The sequence below is a fragment of the Lepidothrix coronata genome, unplaced genomic scaffold (genome assembly GCF_001604755.1).
Source record: "Lepidothrix coronata isolate B3197 unplaced genomic scaffold, Lepidothrix_coronata-1.0 Scaffold38, whole genome shotgun sequence".
Taxonomy (NCBI): domain Eukaryota; kingdom Metazoa; phylum Chordata; class Aves; order Passeriformes; family Pipridae; genus Lepidothrix; species Lepidothrix coronata.
Window position 1 is genome coordinate 2,227,596 of NW_016690218.1, and position 17,625 is coordinate 2,245,220.

At 38.4% G+C, this 17,625-nt stretch overlaps 1 protein-coding gene across 4 annotated transcripts; it reads left to right on the top strand.

Annotated features, from left to right (window-relative positions):
- The first annotated feature begins 363 nt into the window (after positions 1 to 363).
- LBR (lamin B receptor) lies at positions 364 to 17,154 on the top strand. Of its 4 annotated transcripts, XM_017812874.1 has the most exons (15): positions 364 to 570; positions 1,452 to 1,567; positions 4,155 to 4,335; positions 5,881 to 6,072; positions 7,765 to 7,848; positions 8,484 to 8,658; positions 9,250 to 9,443; positions 10,201 to 10,255; positions 11,754 to 11,948; positions 13,214 to 13,317; positions 13,714 to 13,839; positions 13,938 to 14,106; positions 15,286 to 15,366; positions 15,464 to 15,586; positions 16,619 to 17,154. In XM_017812874.1, the coding sequence occupies exons 3-15, from the start codon at positions 4,171 to 4,173 to the stop codon at positions 16,777 to 16,779; spliced, it is 1,824 nt and encodes a 607-aa protein (XP_017668363.1). In that variant the 5' UTR covers positions 364 to 570; positions 1,452 to 1,567; positions 4,155 to 4,170; the 3' UTR covers positions 16,780 to 17,154. The 4 variants fall into 4 exon arrangements, with proteins under 4 accessions (XP_017668363.1, XP_017668364.1, XP_017668365.1 ...); XM_017812875.1 differs by lacking the exons at positions 364 to 570; positions 1,452 to 1,567 and adding an exon at positions 1,648 to 3,054; XM_017812876.1 differs by lacking the exons at positions 364 to 570; positions 1,452 to 1,567 and having other exon boundaries at positions 4,149 to 4,335.
- The last annotated feature ends 471 nt before the right edge of the window (positions 17,155 to 17,625 follow it).

Genomic DNA, 17,625 nt, shown 5'->3' on the forward strand with positions numbered 1-17,625 from the left:
GCGGGGAAGCGCTCCCGCCGATCGCCGCCGCTCTCGGGCTTCTCTCGCGGCGGGCGGCGGGGGGGCGCGAGCCGCTAGTTCGGGCCCCGGGGTTGGCGGGGCCGGGCGCCTCCGCTTTGTTCGCCGCCGCCGCGCCGGGCCCTGCGCCGGGATAGGCCGCCGAGGGGCGGCGCGGCCCCTCCCTTCCCCCGCGGCGGAGGCCCCGCGCCAGGCCCGGGCCGGGAGCGCGGGCGGGGCGGGGCCGGGCCGGGGGGCTGGGCCTTGCCTGGCACGTGGGTCCCTTCCTGTCAACAGCGCCCCGCCACCACCGCCGCCGCCCGGGCCCTGCGCGGGGAGTGCGAGTTTCTGCCGCGTCCCCGCCGCTCGCCGTGCTTCCGCTGGAGAGCTTCTTTAAAGGGGAAATCCCTCGTTTCCCAGGCCCGGGGTTGATGGGTTGTTATTTTTGCTTTGAGGCTGATGTGTGCTTGTTTGTAGTGGTGGCGCTGGTTTGGCTTGGACAGGGGGAGGTCCCTCCACCGTCTGGAGGTGAAGAGCTGGAAATGTGGAGAGTTTAGTGGTGATGCTGAAAAGGTCCTGCACAGCTCAGTCTCTGGTGAATTCAGTAGCAACTTTCCGTGTAGGCTGTCTTGTTAGCCTCGACTATCAGTGTTCTCTTCTGCATTTCTTCTTGCATTCAAATGGCTTCTTCCTCTGATTTAGAGAACGTTATCTAGCAGTGCTGAGGTCTCAGAACTACTGAGTGGAACCACTTAATATGTGTGAACTCTGATCTTCGAAGAGGGAAAGCTTGTTTAGTGTTTATTTATGTATTCTTAAAACTGGGTACCCAACCTCTGATGATGGGGTATGATCTTCCAGTGGCTGCAAGCTGGCAGTCTTATTTTCTCCACAGTGAAATATCTTTCCACATCTCTAGTGAGAGCTATTAAGAGAGACCAGAAATGGATGCATGGGGTAATGTGTTTCTCAGCCATGTTTCTCTTTACTTATTTCATTCTTGGTTGACTCAGCAGTAACTTTTCTTCTTGGCTGACTTTTAACCTCCAGGGAGTTTTGTGTTAATTGTCTTGCTTGGTATAGGATACAAAATCTTTTTTTTCCATTCCCTTTGAGTCTGGGTTTCTAAAGGAAAATAATAATGGTGCAGAAAACACAAATTTCATCTCATAAATAACTATAGTTGCAATCTGATGTCTGTACAGCACAGGGTTCATCATATGAAATAATCTTCCTTGGATACATAATTTGAAGCCCTGTGAATTGAAAGTCTTGTGTAGGACTGCTGTAAACATTAGGCTGATGCCAGCTGATACCCTGAAAATTAGCAGGGGTGTGTGTAGAGCTTGAAAGAGCAGTAAATTCAAAATGTAATCTCTTAGGTGTGGTTTTTTCTAAAGACTTTCTGTCTTTACTTTTTTTGATGTCAGTAATCATGTCTGTTATCTGAACAGATGAAGGCTGCCTTTAAACGGTGTAGCTTTTAGAAGTGGGATAGAAGGAATGAGGATTGTAAACCCCCTTCACAGGAGGAGCTGGGGTGCAGAACAAGGTGGTTACTTTTGATAGGGTAAGAAGTTATATTTACTTCTTTTAGTGTTTAATGTTTGAGCTTATCATTAAACTTTAATATTTAAGGAAAAGAACTGGAAAATATTTTCCCATTAATAAGATTGTCCATTACTTTTGAGTCAGAGGATAATATTTGCACTTGCTTAAAGTTATTTATTAATCAGGAATTTCATATCAGTGATATCTACATCGGGCTGAATTACATAACATTGATTTAGTTACAGGTCTTCCAACCACATTTTTCAACTTCTTAAAACTAACCAGCTCCTTTTTAGAACCAAGTTGGAGGAGGGGAAGGTCTTCCTGCCTTTCACAAGAATTAAATCATCAGGTTACCTCTTCTTTGGGCTGTTTTTATGTTGGCATACAAAACTGTTGGATTTTGAGGTCTAGCAGAGAATTGCATTTCATTATCCCTATGAAATTATATCTAAATTTTGAAGTGGTTGTTAAAAATTGTAAAAATCAGTGTACATGTCCTTAATAACAACTTTTGAAAAAATGTTTCCCTTTTGCAAAAAGGGCTTACCCTCCAAAGATTCTGTATTTCACACCTTTGTCTGGGATCTGCCAGCTTTGTCCTGGTCAGGCTCTAAATTTACAGATGATGGCTGAGGTGCTCTAGGTCAAGAGAAGAAACCGTTGGCTGGAGTGTAGGAAGTACAACAGCAGAGAGGAAATGAAGTTATGTGTGAGGTTATGACATCTAGTGAAAGCTGGAGGACCGGTATTTAGACTATTTATGGAAGAGAAGGAAGAAGCTGTAATTGTGGGAGGCTGGGGAAAGAGCAGTAGTAGACATGGATCTGCTGAAGAACTGTCTTTTGGGTGAGAAAACTGGCCAAGGAGACATTATGGGGATTGAGATCAGACTTGAGCCCAGAGGTGGCAAAGAGGGACTGGAACTGCTTGGGAGAACAAGGGCAGAAAAGACAGGAAATCCTGAAAGAATGGGGGGATAAGGAGAGAATGAAGAATTTGAAATGAAAATATGGAAGTTGCATTTCATGGAGTCATCAGAAACAGGGCTATGTGTTTGAGTGGGTTAAACTGACTGGGATAAAACAGTTGAAGGAGTGGGAATTCAGAAAGAATAAGACATTAACAGGAAACTGTGACAAGAAATACTAGTTAGAAGGCAGAGGAGCTGGAAGAGCATGTGCCTACAAGCATAGACTAGAATTCTGATAATTTTTCCAACTGACAAGTGCCAGTGAAATAAAATTATAAAACTTACTCTTTTTTCTCCTGCAAATGTTTTACAGCAGAGGAGGTGGCCAGATGCTTGTTTTGAAGCAGTTAGGAATATTAGTGGTAAAATCCATATGAGGGAGTTTTGCTGAGTTTTTTGTTTCTGTGACTTGGAGAGCTACACAGGTGTAAAAACTTAACAGCAGCATCTTCAGAAAATGCCAGAATGAATGTTGATTAAAAAACCTCACTGAGCTCCATCCTCCAAGAATCTAATCTAACTTTTCCTTGCAGGTTAGTTAATGTGTAATGAATGAGTATCTAGTTAAATACTTGCTTTCACCTCAGTTTGTGTGGCTTCACATCTTATTTATAGCAAACAAGTTAAAATGTTCCTCTCCCCCCATCCATTCTAAGTTCCTGTGTTCACTGTACAGATGGTGCTAATACATACATTGGTATATATTTTACCTAGACTTTAAGGTAGCCTCACTTGATATGTGAGACCTGAGACTAGGAAATTCAGGTTAAAAGTATGTTCTGCTTTGGATATTTATTTTCAGAAGGCAATGACACAATACAAAGCATTTTACAAACAGTTATACAGGACTTTACATTTAAAACCAGTTTTCTGTAAATTGTAGTTGTGGTTTTTTTTCCAGCACTTGGTGTGGTGAACCAAGGGTACTACTCACTCGCACCATGTTTTGCTAATATCAAGTAAAAACCTTTTGGTGCTGAAAGGGGGATAGAATTTAGTTTTTCAGGTTACTGTGTGATTGCTCTGCTACCGGACTTTGTTTTCCTATGGGCCCCTGCAAAAGGCAGTACAAACCTTGTGCTAAATAGGTGGAAAAGAGAAAATAACTCTACCCAGACAGGAACCTAAATTCTGAAGTTTCATAACTTTCGAATGTTTGGCATAATAAATTGGAAAAAAAAGTGTAATGTGACAAAAAAATGTAAGTGTTGAAGAGATTGGCAATGTTTAATATTTAGAAATCATCACATCTGTAATATCAGTATAACCACAGGGAAAGTGGCTTAGAGGACTGTTAAATACCATCTAATTTGCATTTCCCCCTCTAGATAAGATGAGCTGCATTATGTAATTTTGGTCAAATATGTGCTCTGCCTGGTGATGGAGGTTGTATATCATAGTTGAGTACTAGTCTAATACATTTGAACAGTTTTCCAGAATATGTATCTTCAGTCTTCACTCTATTTGGAAATCAGATAATTGCTGTTTTCTTGTCACATAACTTTTTCTCTGTTTTAAGTGGAGAGTTGTTTAAAGTTTCCTCTTTCCAGCCTAAATGATACAGAAAGAGAGTAGGGGGGGAAATGAAGCCTAATGTTTAGCTGTCACATGCACTGACTGATTTATTTTCTAGGGATACTTTTTGGAAAATGCCAAGCCGGAGGTATGCTGATGGCGAGGTGGTGATGGGCCGTTGGCCAGGAAGTGTCCTGTACTATGAAGTACAAGTGACCAGTTATGATGATGTTGCTCATCTTTATACTGTCAAGTACAAAGATGGAACTGAACTGGCACTGAAAGAAAGTGATATAAGGGTGAGTACACGTGTATGTATCACTGCTTCTAGTGGAAGATTACACCAACTTTGTGATGTAGCTAAAAGTACAACTCAGGATTGGATAGTCATTTTACAAGTTTTTATTAACTGTGTCTTCAAGGAATTGGTGTTAAATATTAGCTTTTTCCTATGGGACCTCTCAGGTAGTTAAGTTCTGAAACCCCATCTTTAAAGAAGCGTGATTGTTTGCTTTGTGTTGAAAAAAACAGTGATGTGTTTGGGGAAAAACAAGACTGATCCGTTGGGAACTCTATGGCATGATTCTTCATGAAAAATCAGTTTGGGGTGCCTTATAAAGGCAGTAATCAGAGGGCTGATGCTAATTTGACGTTTTTCCACCTCTAAAGAGGAAAATTTGAAAACAAATGGAAACCTGTAGTTAAGGATCACTGTAAATATAAATAGTGTGTGCCCTTTAAGCACATACTTAAAGCATCTGCAAATAGCTTGTCCTGCTTTAGGTCCTCAAAGGCTCCTTAAGGTATTTTGCTACATTTGTGACATTTAGAAACTCTTGAGAAAGGTTCATGGCATATGCATGTGAGCACATTCCTTCCTCTTTACATATCTTTATTATTTCATTTTTATTACTAATAAAAGCCTTTAAAACTCCATATTTCAGATTTCACTTCAGTTTAAAATATGATAATGCGTGAGAAAAAAACCCTGTTTGAATGTTCACTGTAGTTGATTTTTGTGGCCTGTTCTGAAACCTGCATAAGTTCAAAGCCGACTTATGTGTCTTTATGTGACAGTAGTTTCACTTCTTGGTGGCAGTGTGCTTGCCCAGTAACTGGCCTTTTACTTTGGAACCAAAATGTTTCTGCCTTGGGGTAATCACTGCTTCAGGACTTTGTAACCTGTTGTTACTTTCTGCTTGCAGGTTAGCAAACTCAAGCTGAGGAAAAGCCTTTTGTTGTCATGAAACATTTGTGCATTATAAAAGTCGCATTCTGGAAATGTTACATGGGAAACAGAGAAATCAAACAATACTTTTGTGGAAAACTGTTTATGAAATTAGTTATCGCATCTAATTAAATGAATTAGCTGACTTGGATTTTTTTAGTGTTGATTTGATCTGTGTTGCCTTAAACAGATGATGACATCTTGCTATGTCAAATGCATTAATCAAGCTGAGTAATGGAAATATGGAAATGAGAGCAGTCTCTTAGGGCTTAAGAGACAACTATCAATTAATTCCCTTCCTTATGCAAAGGATTGAGAGGCCTAAGGGCTTGTTGCTCACCTTGGTAGTTTACATCCATATCCTGATTTCTGTAGTTCTGATAGGGATTGTCAGAAGCAGTTGGACCTGGGACAGAATTGTTTGGGAATTACCAGCAAAATGAGTATGCTGCAGTTGCTCTTTTTTAACAGGCTTTGTACAGCATCAGTAAAGGAAATTAGAGACAAATCCACAGAGCTGTATGCCAGGGTCCTTGTTACAAAAAACCCACCTTGTTTCTAACATTGTTCTTTGGAACATAGATAAGATTTTGCTTTCTTCCCTGCTTTCCTTTAGTCTCAGTCATCATTCAAGCACAGGAAGAGCCAGTCTTCTTCAAGTTCTCCCTCCAGAAGAAGCGCCAGCAGATCTCGATCCAGGTCTCCTGGTCGGCCAGGGAGAGGGAGGCGTCGTTCTACTTCCCAAAGCAGAGAACATAAAGATGACAAAAAGAAAACCATTCAGGAAACCAGCTTAGCTCTACCAGCGGTATTAATTTTGTTTGTTCTTTGTGTGGGGGCTTGCTGGATTTTTTTCTAAACTCAAATTTTTGCTATTTGTGAAAGTCTGGTTTCGTATGTACTGGGTTTATCATTGTAAAGGCTGGCTGTAGGTGATGTTCCTTGAACAACATAATTAGCTGCAAAAGTGTATCTGAGAACTACCTTTTTTTTTTTGTCTTTGAAAATAGGGTTTCTGGCTTTCAGAGTTTGAGGAAATTCTTGAAATGTAAACTTACGTTATCAAGTTCCATTTGAATTTGCCGTGAAGTTCTCAGAATCCAAACACGCACAAATTCTTTTTATCTTTTAATATTAAGGAATTGTTAGTCGTGTGCTTCTACTTGTGAAATGGGGCAAAGGAAGTTAGCCTGTTTTTAAGATGTTTAGATCAATACATAGCAGGGAGGTATTAGAATTTTAAATAAAATGAGTTCTGTTATCACATACAGTTCATTTACAATAGTAATGAAAAATGTGCAGCTTCCGTGTGAGAACCGTTGCAGAATTCAAGTGTGGAATATTTAAATATGACCCTGCTGATTGATACTATTGCAGAACTGTTTTCATTATGAAAATGTCTTGTAAGGATTTCAAAGTTTATCAAATATCTGATGTTTAACTGAAGTTTATTGTGTTTGTTCTTGACATTTTTGTGAAAATTAGAATGAGTGTTAGAAATGGTTCTGGTAATCTGTAAGTGAAGAATAGTAGAAGTGATGTTTCTCTGTTAAGAAACAAACAGCATTTTTCTGCCTCTTGTGCCCTTGAGATAGCTTCTCACTTGTCCAAGACACGGTCCCTTGAACTGGAAATCTCTTCTGCTGACCTATTAAAAATAGACAGGTGTTAGTTTGGTTTCAACTAAACTAAACCAGATCAATCTAAACTAAATAGATAGGTTCAGTATATTGCTACTACTGAAAGCACTCTTTGGCACAGAAATTGCTGTGGCTTTTGTTTTGCAGTGAAGTGCTTTGAGCTGTATGACCCAGTGCATGGCCTGTGGACCATATGCTCATTTTAAGTAGTTTGTAGCCAGCAGCTACACTTTGTTTTTTGTACTTCTTGTACCTTTTAGGACAAAAAGGTTAAAATATCTTTTGTTTTTTTCTCATGGCTTCTAATTGAGGAGTAGGATGGATCTGTTGGTTGTTGTACAACTGGGATGACCTGGTCCTTTTCAACCGAGCTTGGGGTGAAATGAAACAGAACACATGAGTTGTGTCTTCCCAGAGTTGTGTAAGCTAGGCTCATTGAAAGAATTTTTGTAAGACAATTTATTTCTTCAAAGATATTTAATGGAAAACCAACTCTCAGTCCTGCAGAGCAGTGCCATATATAGGACACTGAAGTTTTCTCTGCTTGCCACTAGCATTATTGAATAGACATGTATTTTGTATTTGGCAGTTCCTAGTGATGAGTTAAAATAACTTGGAAGCTGTATTCTCTCTTAATTTCACAGTTTATTAAAAAAAAAACAACTTCTCCTCTTCCTGTTTGTGTACTGAAACTGTCTGTACTTTGGATATTGAACCCACTTGTTTTCCTGTGGAGAAAACCAGAGCAGTTGCAGTTGACAAAAAAAACTAGACAGTGTTCTTAATTATTCATTATACACTCACACTTATTGCAGCTTTTATTTTCAGAAAGCTAAAACTGTATTTCTTCTTTTAACCAGAAGCCAAGTGAGAATAACACCAAAAGGTACAACGGTGAACCTGAAAATACGGAAAAAAATGACACATCCTGCATAATCTTGGAGGTATGGACATTGTATTTACTTGTAGTTTTATGTTGCATTCAAACTTAGCTATCTCAGAAATTCATAGACAAAGGCACTACAATAATCAAGCAGAAATAGAATGCAGTCTAAAACTTTGAGGTCAAGCAAATTTGCTGTCCAGCAAGCTAATTTCAGGGGAGAGGGAGATGAAGTTGGGAAGGGAAAAATACTAGAGCTGCATAACATTCATTTTTTCTTGGTTTGTTTTCTTTTTTCCATTGAACCATCTCTGGTAACTTATGTTCATTCTGATGCTTTTACAGTGTGAATATTTGACTGTAGAAAGTGTTTTAAATTTAACCAAATCAGCTCTTTAGTCCCAATTGTTAGTTAATGCACGGGGTTATTGCAGAAGGGAAAGGAGGAGGGTAGGAATGCATGATCTGTACTGGAACTGCTGCTGCTATGTGAATCACAGCATAGGTGATCACAATGACTCTGGTTTTAGCAGTCCCTTTGTGTGAATGCATAAACTTAAGTACTGTAAAGAAGTAGAAGACATTGTACACTGGTGTTTTATAGTGAATAATGTCTTCTGAATTATAAAATACTGGAGTAAAATAAGGTAAAATCACTGGGAATTATTTTAGTAACTTATTTTTATTCATTAACAGCAAAAGTTAAAACCAGACGTGGAAGTAAAGCATTTTGAACAGTACAGCCTGCGTTCAAGGAAAGATGAAAAGAAGAAAGAAGAGATATATTCGGAGAAAAAGATTTTTACGGCATTAAAAACAACTGAGAAAGCACCATCAAAAACAAAGGAGCTGGAGTTTGGGGGAAGAATTGGTGTGTGTGCAAACTGTCTTTTAATATTTGAAAATTAGTACTGCTTTGTGGGTTTTTTTACTTACTGACCATACTGTCATGTCGAGAACGGTTTTTCCAGGTTTTGGACCCTGGTTTGCAGAATTCAGAGTGGTATGATAGTGCCTCACTTGATATGATGGCAGTCAAAGAACCATTATTACATTGGTTCTCATGCGAAATACAGTGAAGATCTTGTGCCATCTCTTGCACAGTGAGGTCTAAATATTTCTAAATTAGATTTAAGAAGTTAACTAGCAAAGGTTTTACATTTTCGAAACTTAGGTGCTTTGAACTTGACAGTATTCTTTTTACAGTTTTTCGACCAGTTTTAAGGGGATGCAGTGAGTGTGATCCTTCAGTAGATGGATGACCTTGTGTGGAAGTGAGAAGAATGTCTCTGTACCATTACGTGACTAGGGATTGCTGCTGTCTTGCTTCAGGAATAGATAGACAACCTTTTCTTTGTTACTGAAGTTAATATCGAGCTTTTTTTTTTTTTCAGTGGGATTGAAACTATATTTTTTAACTTTCTATGTTTATCTTCTAATATTCCATGATGTCTGTTTACAGGGACCTTCATGCTGATGTTTCTCCTTCCTGCTACTGTATTGTACTTGCTGTCGATGTGTAAACAAGATGACCCCAGTCTTATGAACTTCCCTCCTCTCCCAGCACTTGAAAGTCTTTGGGAGACGAGGGTGTTTGGTATTTTTCTTCTGTGGTTTTTCCTTCAAGCTCTGTTCTACTTGCTGCCAATTGGAAAGGTAGGCTGTTTGGTAGCAGCTGGGGCTTTATGGGCAACGGATCTGTACATTGGGCTGGACCGTGGGGTGTGTTCTTAATGCAGCAAATTTAAAAGCAAATAATTAGTTTTCCATAATCTGGAATATGGCTACTGCAGATTTCTGTAAGCTTAAAAGACCACAGTTTGTCAAGAATTCATGCATTTCAGAGTCTTTCAGTAGAAGAGGCAGAAAGCATTATATAGGCATTCAGATCAAAGCAAGGATAAAACTTGATAGAATTCTAGAAGAATTTCAGGTATTTGACCTTTAAATTCACAAACTGTTTAATACTCAGTTTCTTATGGCTATCCAAAGTTTTAGAATATAATCTTCACTTACAGAAAGCTATAAACCATTCTAGCCATATGTATATCAGGCCATATGTATATACATATAGCCATATGTATATCAGGCAAATGCTCTTTTGCCTTCTTTTGTGACATTTGGGCTACTAGCAGATTCTGAAGGGACACTGAAGTAGTTTACAATAATTGGAGCAGCTCTGCTTTCTTGAGGCTGGTTAGGAAGAGATTAATTTTTTTTAAAGTGTTTTTAATTGAAACTGTTAACCTTTTGATATCCAAAGTACGTTTTTTTAGAACAGTACTCAGATTTGATTGTGTCCAGCTGGTTACCTTGATTTGAATGTCTTTCTGGCAGAGATGTACTTGGTTTTCTCCCCCACCAGTGCTCTCAGAAAGTACTTTGTTGAACACTAGTATTTTACTCTTCCTAGGTTGTAGAAGGCCTGCCTCTTTCAAATGGAAAGAAACTACAGTACCGGATAAATGGTAAGCATGTTGCAGTTGCTTATTCTAGGATTAATTCCATTATGTGATTTGCAGTGCTCAGCACCACAAAATACAAATTACGAAAGATAGATTCTATGGTCAAAATGTACGTGTTGTAAATCTGTCATAACACAGGGTGAGCCTTTTCTTAGAAGAAGATGGTTAGTAATCATCCAGAACTAACTGCCCCAAGAGCAAGACATTATGCTATACAGGGCACCTGATCTGCATTCAGTTGTGACTGGTGACTCCTGTCATATTCCTTGCTAAACAGGGAGTTATCTATCAGGAAGTGTTAGTGATGCTCATGTGACAGAGGCTGTTGTTCAGGAGGAGTGATCTGAAGAGATCTCATCCCATGTGTCTCAATCATCTTAGATGTCTCTGATTTACAGACTAATAAGAAGTATGTTGTAATTTATTTAACATGTTCTTATTCCTGCCTGTCAAAGAAGAGTTCAGAGCCCTTAATTAGAACTGATTTCACTTCCTATGAATAAGGCAAGTTTCTCATCTAGTTCAAGAGTGTGGTTTAGCGTACTTCAGCAGTCCTGCTTTTTCTGACCTTAATAGGCAAGTGTACTTTGGTGCTTTGAACGTACTCCAGACTGCCTATTTGATTTAGTCAGTTCAAGGGCATTGTCTGGTAGTAGTGGAATCCAAATGTTAAATTAAAAAGTTGAGGTTTAACATAATCTGTTAAGATGGACCATTTTAAAGGCAGAATATGGCCTTTAAAAATCTTGGAAACGAGGAATTACATCCTGCAGAAGTGAGTCATGTTGAGGTTATCTCATACCTTTTATGGTACGTGACCAGTGACAGGCAGTGGGCACAAACTGAAATACAGGAGGTTCCACCTGAACATCAGGAAGCACTAAACTAGATGAGCTCTGGAGGTCCCTTCTAACCTCAGCCACTGTGACCCTGTGAAAGGGTTCACAGAAGGTCCTTACATGAGAGCAGTATAGAACTGCCTGCTCATATTAGGGCATCCGTCCATTCCACATGGTTTGATACTCTCAAAGGCTACAAAAGTTTTGTGTTCAAGTTTTGAGTTGATAGTTACTTAATAGTTTAGTAACTGCTATCTGTATCAAGGTATGTATGAAAACTCAAAGATGAAAATATGGTTATCTGAGTTGTCACACTGATAAGATTTTGTAACCTGCTGTTATCAATTAGTAGTGTCAGTGTCCATTTTTCCACTACAACCTGAAATTAGATCCTGCGTTATAAAAAATGTAGGAGCGCTCAGAGTGTTCCTCCCTCTTGTCCTTTTGAAGAGGAGCACAATAAATTTCAGGGCTTAGAGTCTCTAAGGTAAATTGCTGTGCCCCAGAAGTTTGGACTGAGAGCATGGGATGTGTAAGACATTATTGGAATATAAACAAATCTTGGAAGAAAGGAAAACGCAGAAAGCTTGGACTGGGGAGGTTCTACTAGAAAGGTATTTTTTTTATTTTGACTAATATGTCTTTTTTTCTACATCCTTTAGGGTTTTATGCTTTTATTTTCACTGCTGCAGCTATTGGAATTTTATTATACTTTCAGTTTGAACTTCATTATTTGTATGATCACTTCATGCAGTTTGCAGTGTCAGCTGCAGCTTTTTCTTTGGCATTGAGCATTTATCTGTATGTTCGGTCCCTGAAAGCACCCGAGGAAGAACTAGCACCAAGTGGAAATTCTGGTGAGTTATAAAATATTTTGGATAACTTCTTTCCGATTGTCTGCTACAGTTTCATTTTTATGAATTAAAGTGTAGGATTTAGGACTTTGAATATAATGCTTTGACTTTTGATTTCTACAAATGTAAAGATAATATTAAAAGTTAACTGGCAAATTTTTGTTCTCACTTGGATACTCTAAAATGCTTAAAAATTTAGTTGGATTTTCTATGGAATAATATCTTGGCTGGTCTGGTCCCCTGTGATGAGAGGACAGTTCTTTCCTTTCAGTTTTCAGTATTTTTTTGTCTGAGAGGCTTGTGTAGTTTGCTTCATAGTGCCCCCGCCTTTTCTTGAAACAGCTGAGAATTGAAAAAAACCCTGAAAAATGTAAATATTTTATCAGTGGGAAGTCAGGTACAGAACTTAAAATTACATTGTGTTTCTAAACTTTTATTTTGCACATGCTTTTAAATCTATTTAACTGAATGGAAGTTTTCAAAAAAGATTTTGATTCAGTCATGAGACTGCCTTCCTAGAAAGTATCAATTATATGCATATGTTTTTGTAGGACAAAGGATAGATTGAGAAGTCTATTAGCATTGAAACTGCTCTTATAAATGTCCATAGGGTGACTAAGAAGACAGAACACTTACTGTATTACAATGAAGTATTCAAATACCCTTAGTTCTGTTAGTGCAGCATGTTATGTGTGTGAAGGGAAATAAATTATCATTTTTTTTTCTTCAAAAAGTGCACTTCTAGTCTCTGCAGGTAGCATAGTAGCATTTGGTAAGTGTTCTGCAAAGTGCTTATTTTTTGCAAACTCAGTCCAGGGTATCTTGAAGTCCAGGCATTTTGCTTCTTCATCTCTTTTAATGAACAGGTAATCATAGCTAAAGGAATTTTTTCTCCCAGAAAAAAGCAATGAAATAGGAGGGAAAGTAGAATTAATTAATGCCATAAGATCACGTTCGTGGAGACTGTGATGTGAGCTTCAGGATGAGGCTGAAAATAAGGAACAGGTGTCTGGGAGAAATAAACCAATAGTAACTTCTAAAGTGTTTAGTCCTCCTAATAAATAAAATATTTGGGCATCTTAAAAAACCAAGTGTATGAATTTTGCTTTGTATTTTGCATATACTCTTCATTTTTTTTCTAATATAAAGGCTTTTAAAAATTGATAATGAGAGAGCGTTAATGGAAAGTAGGATCTTATTTGTGGTGCTGAGTGTAGTGGCAGATGAAAGTAACAGTATTGCTAACAGAGGCTGTGTCTTATCCACAGGGTATTTCATTTATGATTTTTTTACTGGACATGAATTAAACCCTCGTATTGGCAATTTTGACCTCAAATACTTCTGTGAATTGCGTCCAGGATTAATTGGCTGGGTGAGTCAGTAATCCTAGTTATTTTATTTGCTTAAATATTACACGGAGATCTTGGTTTTTTATGTATAATTGGTATTAAGGATTTTATATATATTTATAAACAGGGGTGGGGGAAGTACTGAAAAACATTTACACGTTGCCAGATTTTTAATGACCATTTTTATTCACTTTAGGGAAATTTCTAGCTTCTTTGCTTTGTGGGAAATGAAAACCCTTCTTTAAGTATTCATATATTGAGGTTATATGGCTTCAGAAATGTGGTTACTTGCAAACTATAGAGCCTTTTTTTTAAACTCAAACATTGTTCAAAAATATCTGTGTTAAAGTGTCCTATAGTCTAATTGAAAAGACCACTTGGAACAAGGAAATTTTTAAATAAAATATTTTCTGAACTAGGTTGTTATAAACTTGGCAATGCTCTTGGCTGAGATGAAGATACACAATCTAAGTATGCCATCCCTGTCAATGGTACTTGTGAACAGCTTTCAGCTTCTGTATGTGGTGGATGCTCTTTGGAACGAGGTAAATGACAATCTTGTTAAACTGTGTTAGCATTTCTAAGTACAGTGTCAAATGAAGGAGACCTTTAAAATTCTAAATTCCTTCCTCCTTGCTTTTAGGAAGCCGTTTTGACTACAATGGATATTACCCATGATGGATTTGGATTCATGCTGGCATTTGGAGATTTGGTGTGGGTTCCATTTGTCTACAGTCTGCAGGCCTTCTATTTAGTGGGTCATCCTACTGTGATTTCTTGGCCTGTTGCTGCCACAATTACTGCTGTGAACTGTAAGTTACAGTAAATGTTATTGTTACAAACTAGTACTGATTTTGAGATGTGAGGTGGAGCTTTAGCTCAGATGCAGTGATCATATTTTCTGTATTAGAGCTGGTGGAAGCATGTGCCTTGCTACTGTTTAATGAATATATTTATTAAATGAAGGGTAGATGAGACTCTGAACACCTAATTGTTCTGTTGAGAGGCATCTTTAGGTGGATGCTCTCTGGAGTTAAGTGACCTGAAATGTTTTGAATTTGACTTTCGAACGTATCTGTTAATCTGAATGACTGCAAGTGACTCAAAAAAGAAGTCAGTGCTTTGTTGGCTGTGCTTTACTTTTTCCCTAGGTTCAGTGTTTGCATCTTCTTCCCTGATGCCCAAGTTACATACACATGTTAAAGGAAAACATCTTTTTTCTAGCCGAGTGCTTTGAGAAAGGACCTTAAGTTTGCACCAACATGGCCTTGTAATTTGTCCCTTTTACCTGAATAGTAAACCTAAAAAACCTGCCTGTTTTTTGTAGACATGGCAAAGAATTTAAGCACTTGGAAAAAAAGAAAAGGGGTACAACTTAAGATGTGCAATACTGAGAAATACAACAGCATTTTTTCATCTTCAGTTAATGTTTTTTCTTGGGTTTTTATTTTTTTTCTTTTAAGAACGTCATTATTTGAAATATGTTGTGATCATCTTTTCTCAGTACAGCTTTGATAAAAGCAAATTTAACCTGCTGTGTGAAAATGGTGGGGGAAATTAATTTCAAAATCAGAGAGTTCGTTGTCTGGTTCTTTTATTGCTGTGAATTTGTAAATAGTTGGTCACTTTACAGAGTAGGCACTGTAGCAAAATACTGGGCTGCTAAAAAAGCTGTTATTTTACAAAGTGCAGCACATCACCTTTATGTGAATTTCACACTCAGTGTTACATTAATAAACTATATCAGATACAAATGTAAAAAATAGATGTGAAAATAAAGCTTCTCCAAAATCTTATAAAAGCTACTAAGCTGTAAGAGCAGGTTTCCGATGGCATTTCCATCTTGTTAGAATTCTGTGAAGAAAATTCTGGGAGAAAATATCAGTTGCATCTCTGAGGAAAAGGCTGAAGTGATAAGAGTGAGTTCTTTTGTTGAAGCAAAGAGAACTGGAAAGTACTGAAAATGCAAAATAAATCATATTTGTTTTCAGGTATTGGGTATTACATATTCCGTAGTGCAAATTCTCAGAAAAATAATTTCCGAAGGAATCCCTCAGATCCCAAATTGGCCAGTAAGTACATTTCTTATTCAGTTGCTATACAATGTCTCTTTGTGGTATTTAAATATATATTTCAATTGTTGTATTGACTACAATACTCTATTCACAGATCTGAAATTTATACCCACTGCAACTGGAAAAGGGCTTCTTGTCACGGGTTGGTGGGGTTTTGTTCGTCACCCTAATTATCTCGGTGATATCATCATGGCTCTAGCATGGTCCCTACCCTGTGGTAAGTTTCTGAAAGTGAAGTGGATTTTATAAAAAATGATTTTATGTTTTGGCATCTGGCTGGATTTGAAATGTAAAGTGATAATTATTTGGGATACTAAACCCTATAACCCCCTGAATGGCCAATTTCTGTGTCATAAGTTTAATGCAACACCTATTTTCTCTTTCATCTTCCCCTTTCTATCTTGCCGTACATTTGACATACTATAGATTTTACTTGCATTTCTAATATTTTATCATTCAGTAACGATGGGACTTGCTTCCTAATTAGTTGTTCCTTAAATTTTTTAGGCTAATGGGTGTGCTATAGTGTTCTCAAATGAAGTTCCCCAAAAGTGGGAATTTGCTTGTACACCAGGGGCTACCACATGTAAGGATGACTAAGCAAAATACATTTAAAAAAAAAGTCATCAGACACAAAGGAGTGAAATTCTGTCTCAATTTTGGTTAGGGAATACACACTCTTCCTTGCACTGGGAACCCCAGAGCTGGGCACAGCACTCCAGGTGGGATCTCAGGACACCAGAGCAGTGGGGTAGAATCAGCTCTCTCTACCTGCTGGCCACGCTTCTCTTGCTGCAGCCCAGAATATTTGGTTTTCTGGGCTGCAGTCACACATTTCTGGGTCATTTTCCAGTTTTTTCCACCCACAAGTCAAATACTGTGGTCTGAGCAAAGCTGGACTCATGTCTACAGCAAAAACAGAGAAAACCTTGTGTGGGGCAGTTCAGTGCTGCAGAGGTTTAACTAGAAAAAGTGTGGGTTTGATAAGCTTTGCATGCATTGAGAGTGAAGTTGGTAGATTTTGTGACTTTAAATTTTAAGGATGACTTTTTGTGGATTTGTGGGTCTTTTCCTGTCTGCATGTAAACATATGTCACACAACTGTCCTGTTGAGTGTTTGATGCTTTAGGAATATAAGATGCTTCAGTCTTTAACAAGTGTGTGTCACCAGCTTAATACATGTTAATAGCTAACATCTCTGGATTTTTTTTTTCTGTATCTAAATTGTATTTCTCACTTTACTTTACAGGTTTTAACCACATTTTGCCGTATTTCTACGTGATATATTTCATCTGCTTGCTTGTTCATCGAGAAGCTCGTGATGAACATCATTGTAAGCAAAAATATGGTTTGGCATGGGAAAGGTATTGCCAGCGTGTACCATACCGCATATTTCCTTACATCTACTAGAGCACTCCAGGTTCCTGGTTGGAAAGTTACTTCTAAAGTTAGTTTCTTTGCAGATAAAATATACCTCTTACCTTTGCACTTGGTCATTTGTCATTTAGGCTTTTTAAAAAAAAAAAAAAAAGGCCAAACTCTGGAGTGCATCAAAGGTATTTACAAGTAAGCTTAAATACATGAGTTATGTGAACTGACTGGCTGTGACTTCAATTCTTAAAATATTGTGAATTTTAAAAACTCTTGGAGCCCTAATTTTTCAAGCTAAATTTTATCTAGAATTCCGAGTTTACATTTTTTTTTTTTATTGCGTTTAATTAAGCACTGTGATGTAAAGTATATTATTTTCTTAATACAATAAATGCTGAAATTCCATCCAGTTCATTTTTTGGTGTTACTTGTACCATCTGACTTCAGATGCCCAATTTAGTTGCCTGAATTGGAGGAGCAGCAGGGTCTTTTTGGTCAGTGAGCTGGCAGCAGAGGATTTGACCCACATGAGGGGCCTGCAGCCCAGGGCCTGGAGCTGGCACAGCTCAGCTAGGTGGTTGTTCCCCTCCTGGCTTTTCATTAATGGGATTTTTTTTGGTCAGGGAGGCTCAGGTGACCACTCCTGCCCTGCACCTGCAGGAGGGACTGAGGGATATAGAACTGGGAGAAGGGAAGGGGCACAGCTGTCCCCTCCTCCCGTCCCATTCTTGAGGCAGTTTCAGCACAGACCTAGGGGAGCTCTGAAGCTGCTGCCTGGCAGTGCCCCTTGCCCTGGATGGAAACCATGCTTCTGGCTCAGACTCCTGAAAGTAGATGATACAAACACTTGCTTTGGCTGTGGGCAGAGCTGTGGAATTGAGCAGT

What these genes read in the sequence shown, in the direction of transcription:
- LBR (XM_017812874.1), top strand. Translation starts at nt 4,171, where the DNA reads ATGCCAAGCCGGAGGTATGCTGATGGCGAGGTGGTGATGGGCCGTTGG. An exon ending in GGAGTTTGGGGGAAGAATTG is followed by an intron (nt 8,659 to 9,249) that starts GTGTGTGTGCAA and finishes GTCTGTTTACAG; the next exon opens with GGACCTTCATGCTGATGTTT. An exon ending in CACAATTACTGCTGTGAACT is followed by an intron (nt 14,107 to 15,285) that starts GTAAGTTACAGT and finishes ATTTGTTTTCAG; the next exon opens with GTATTGGGTATTACATATTC.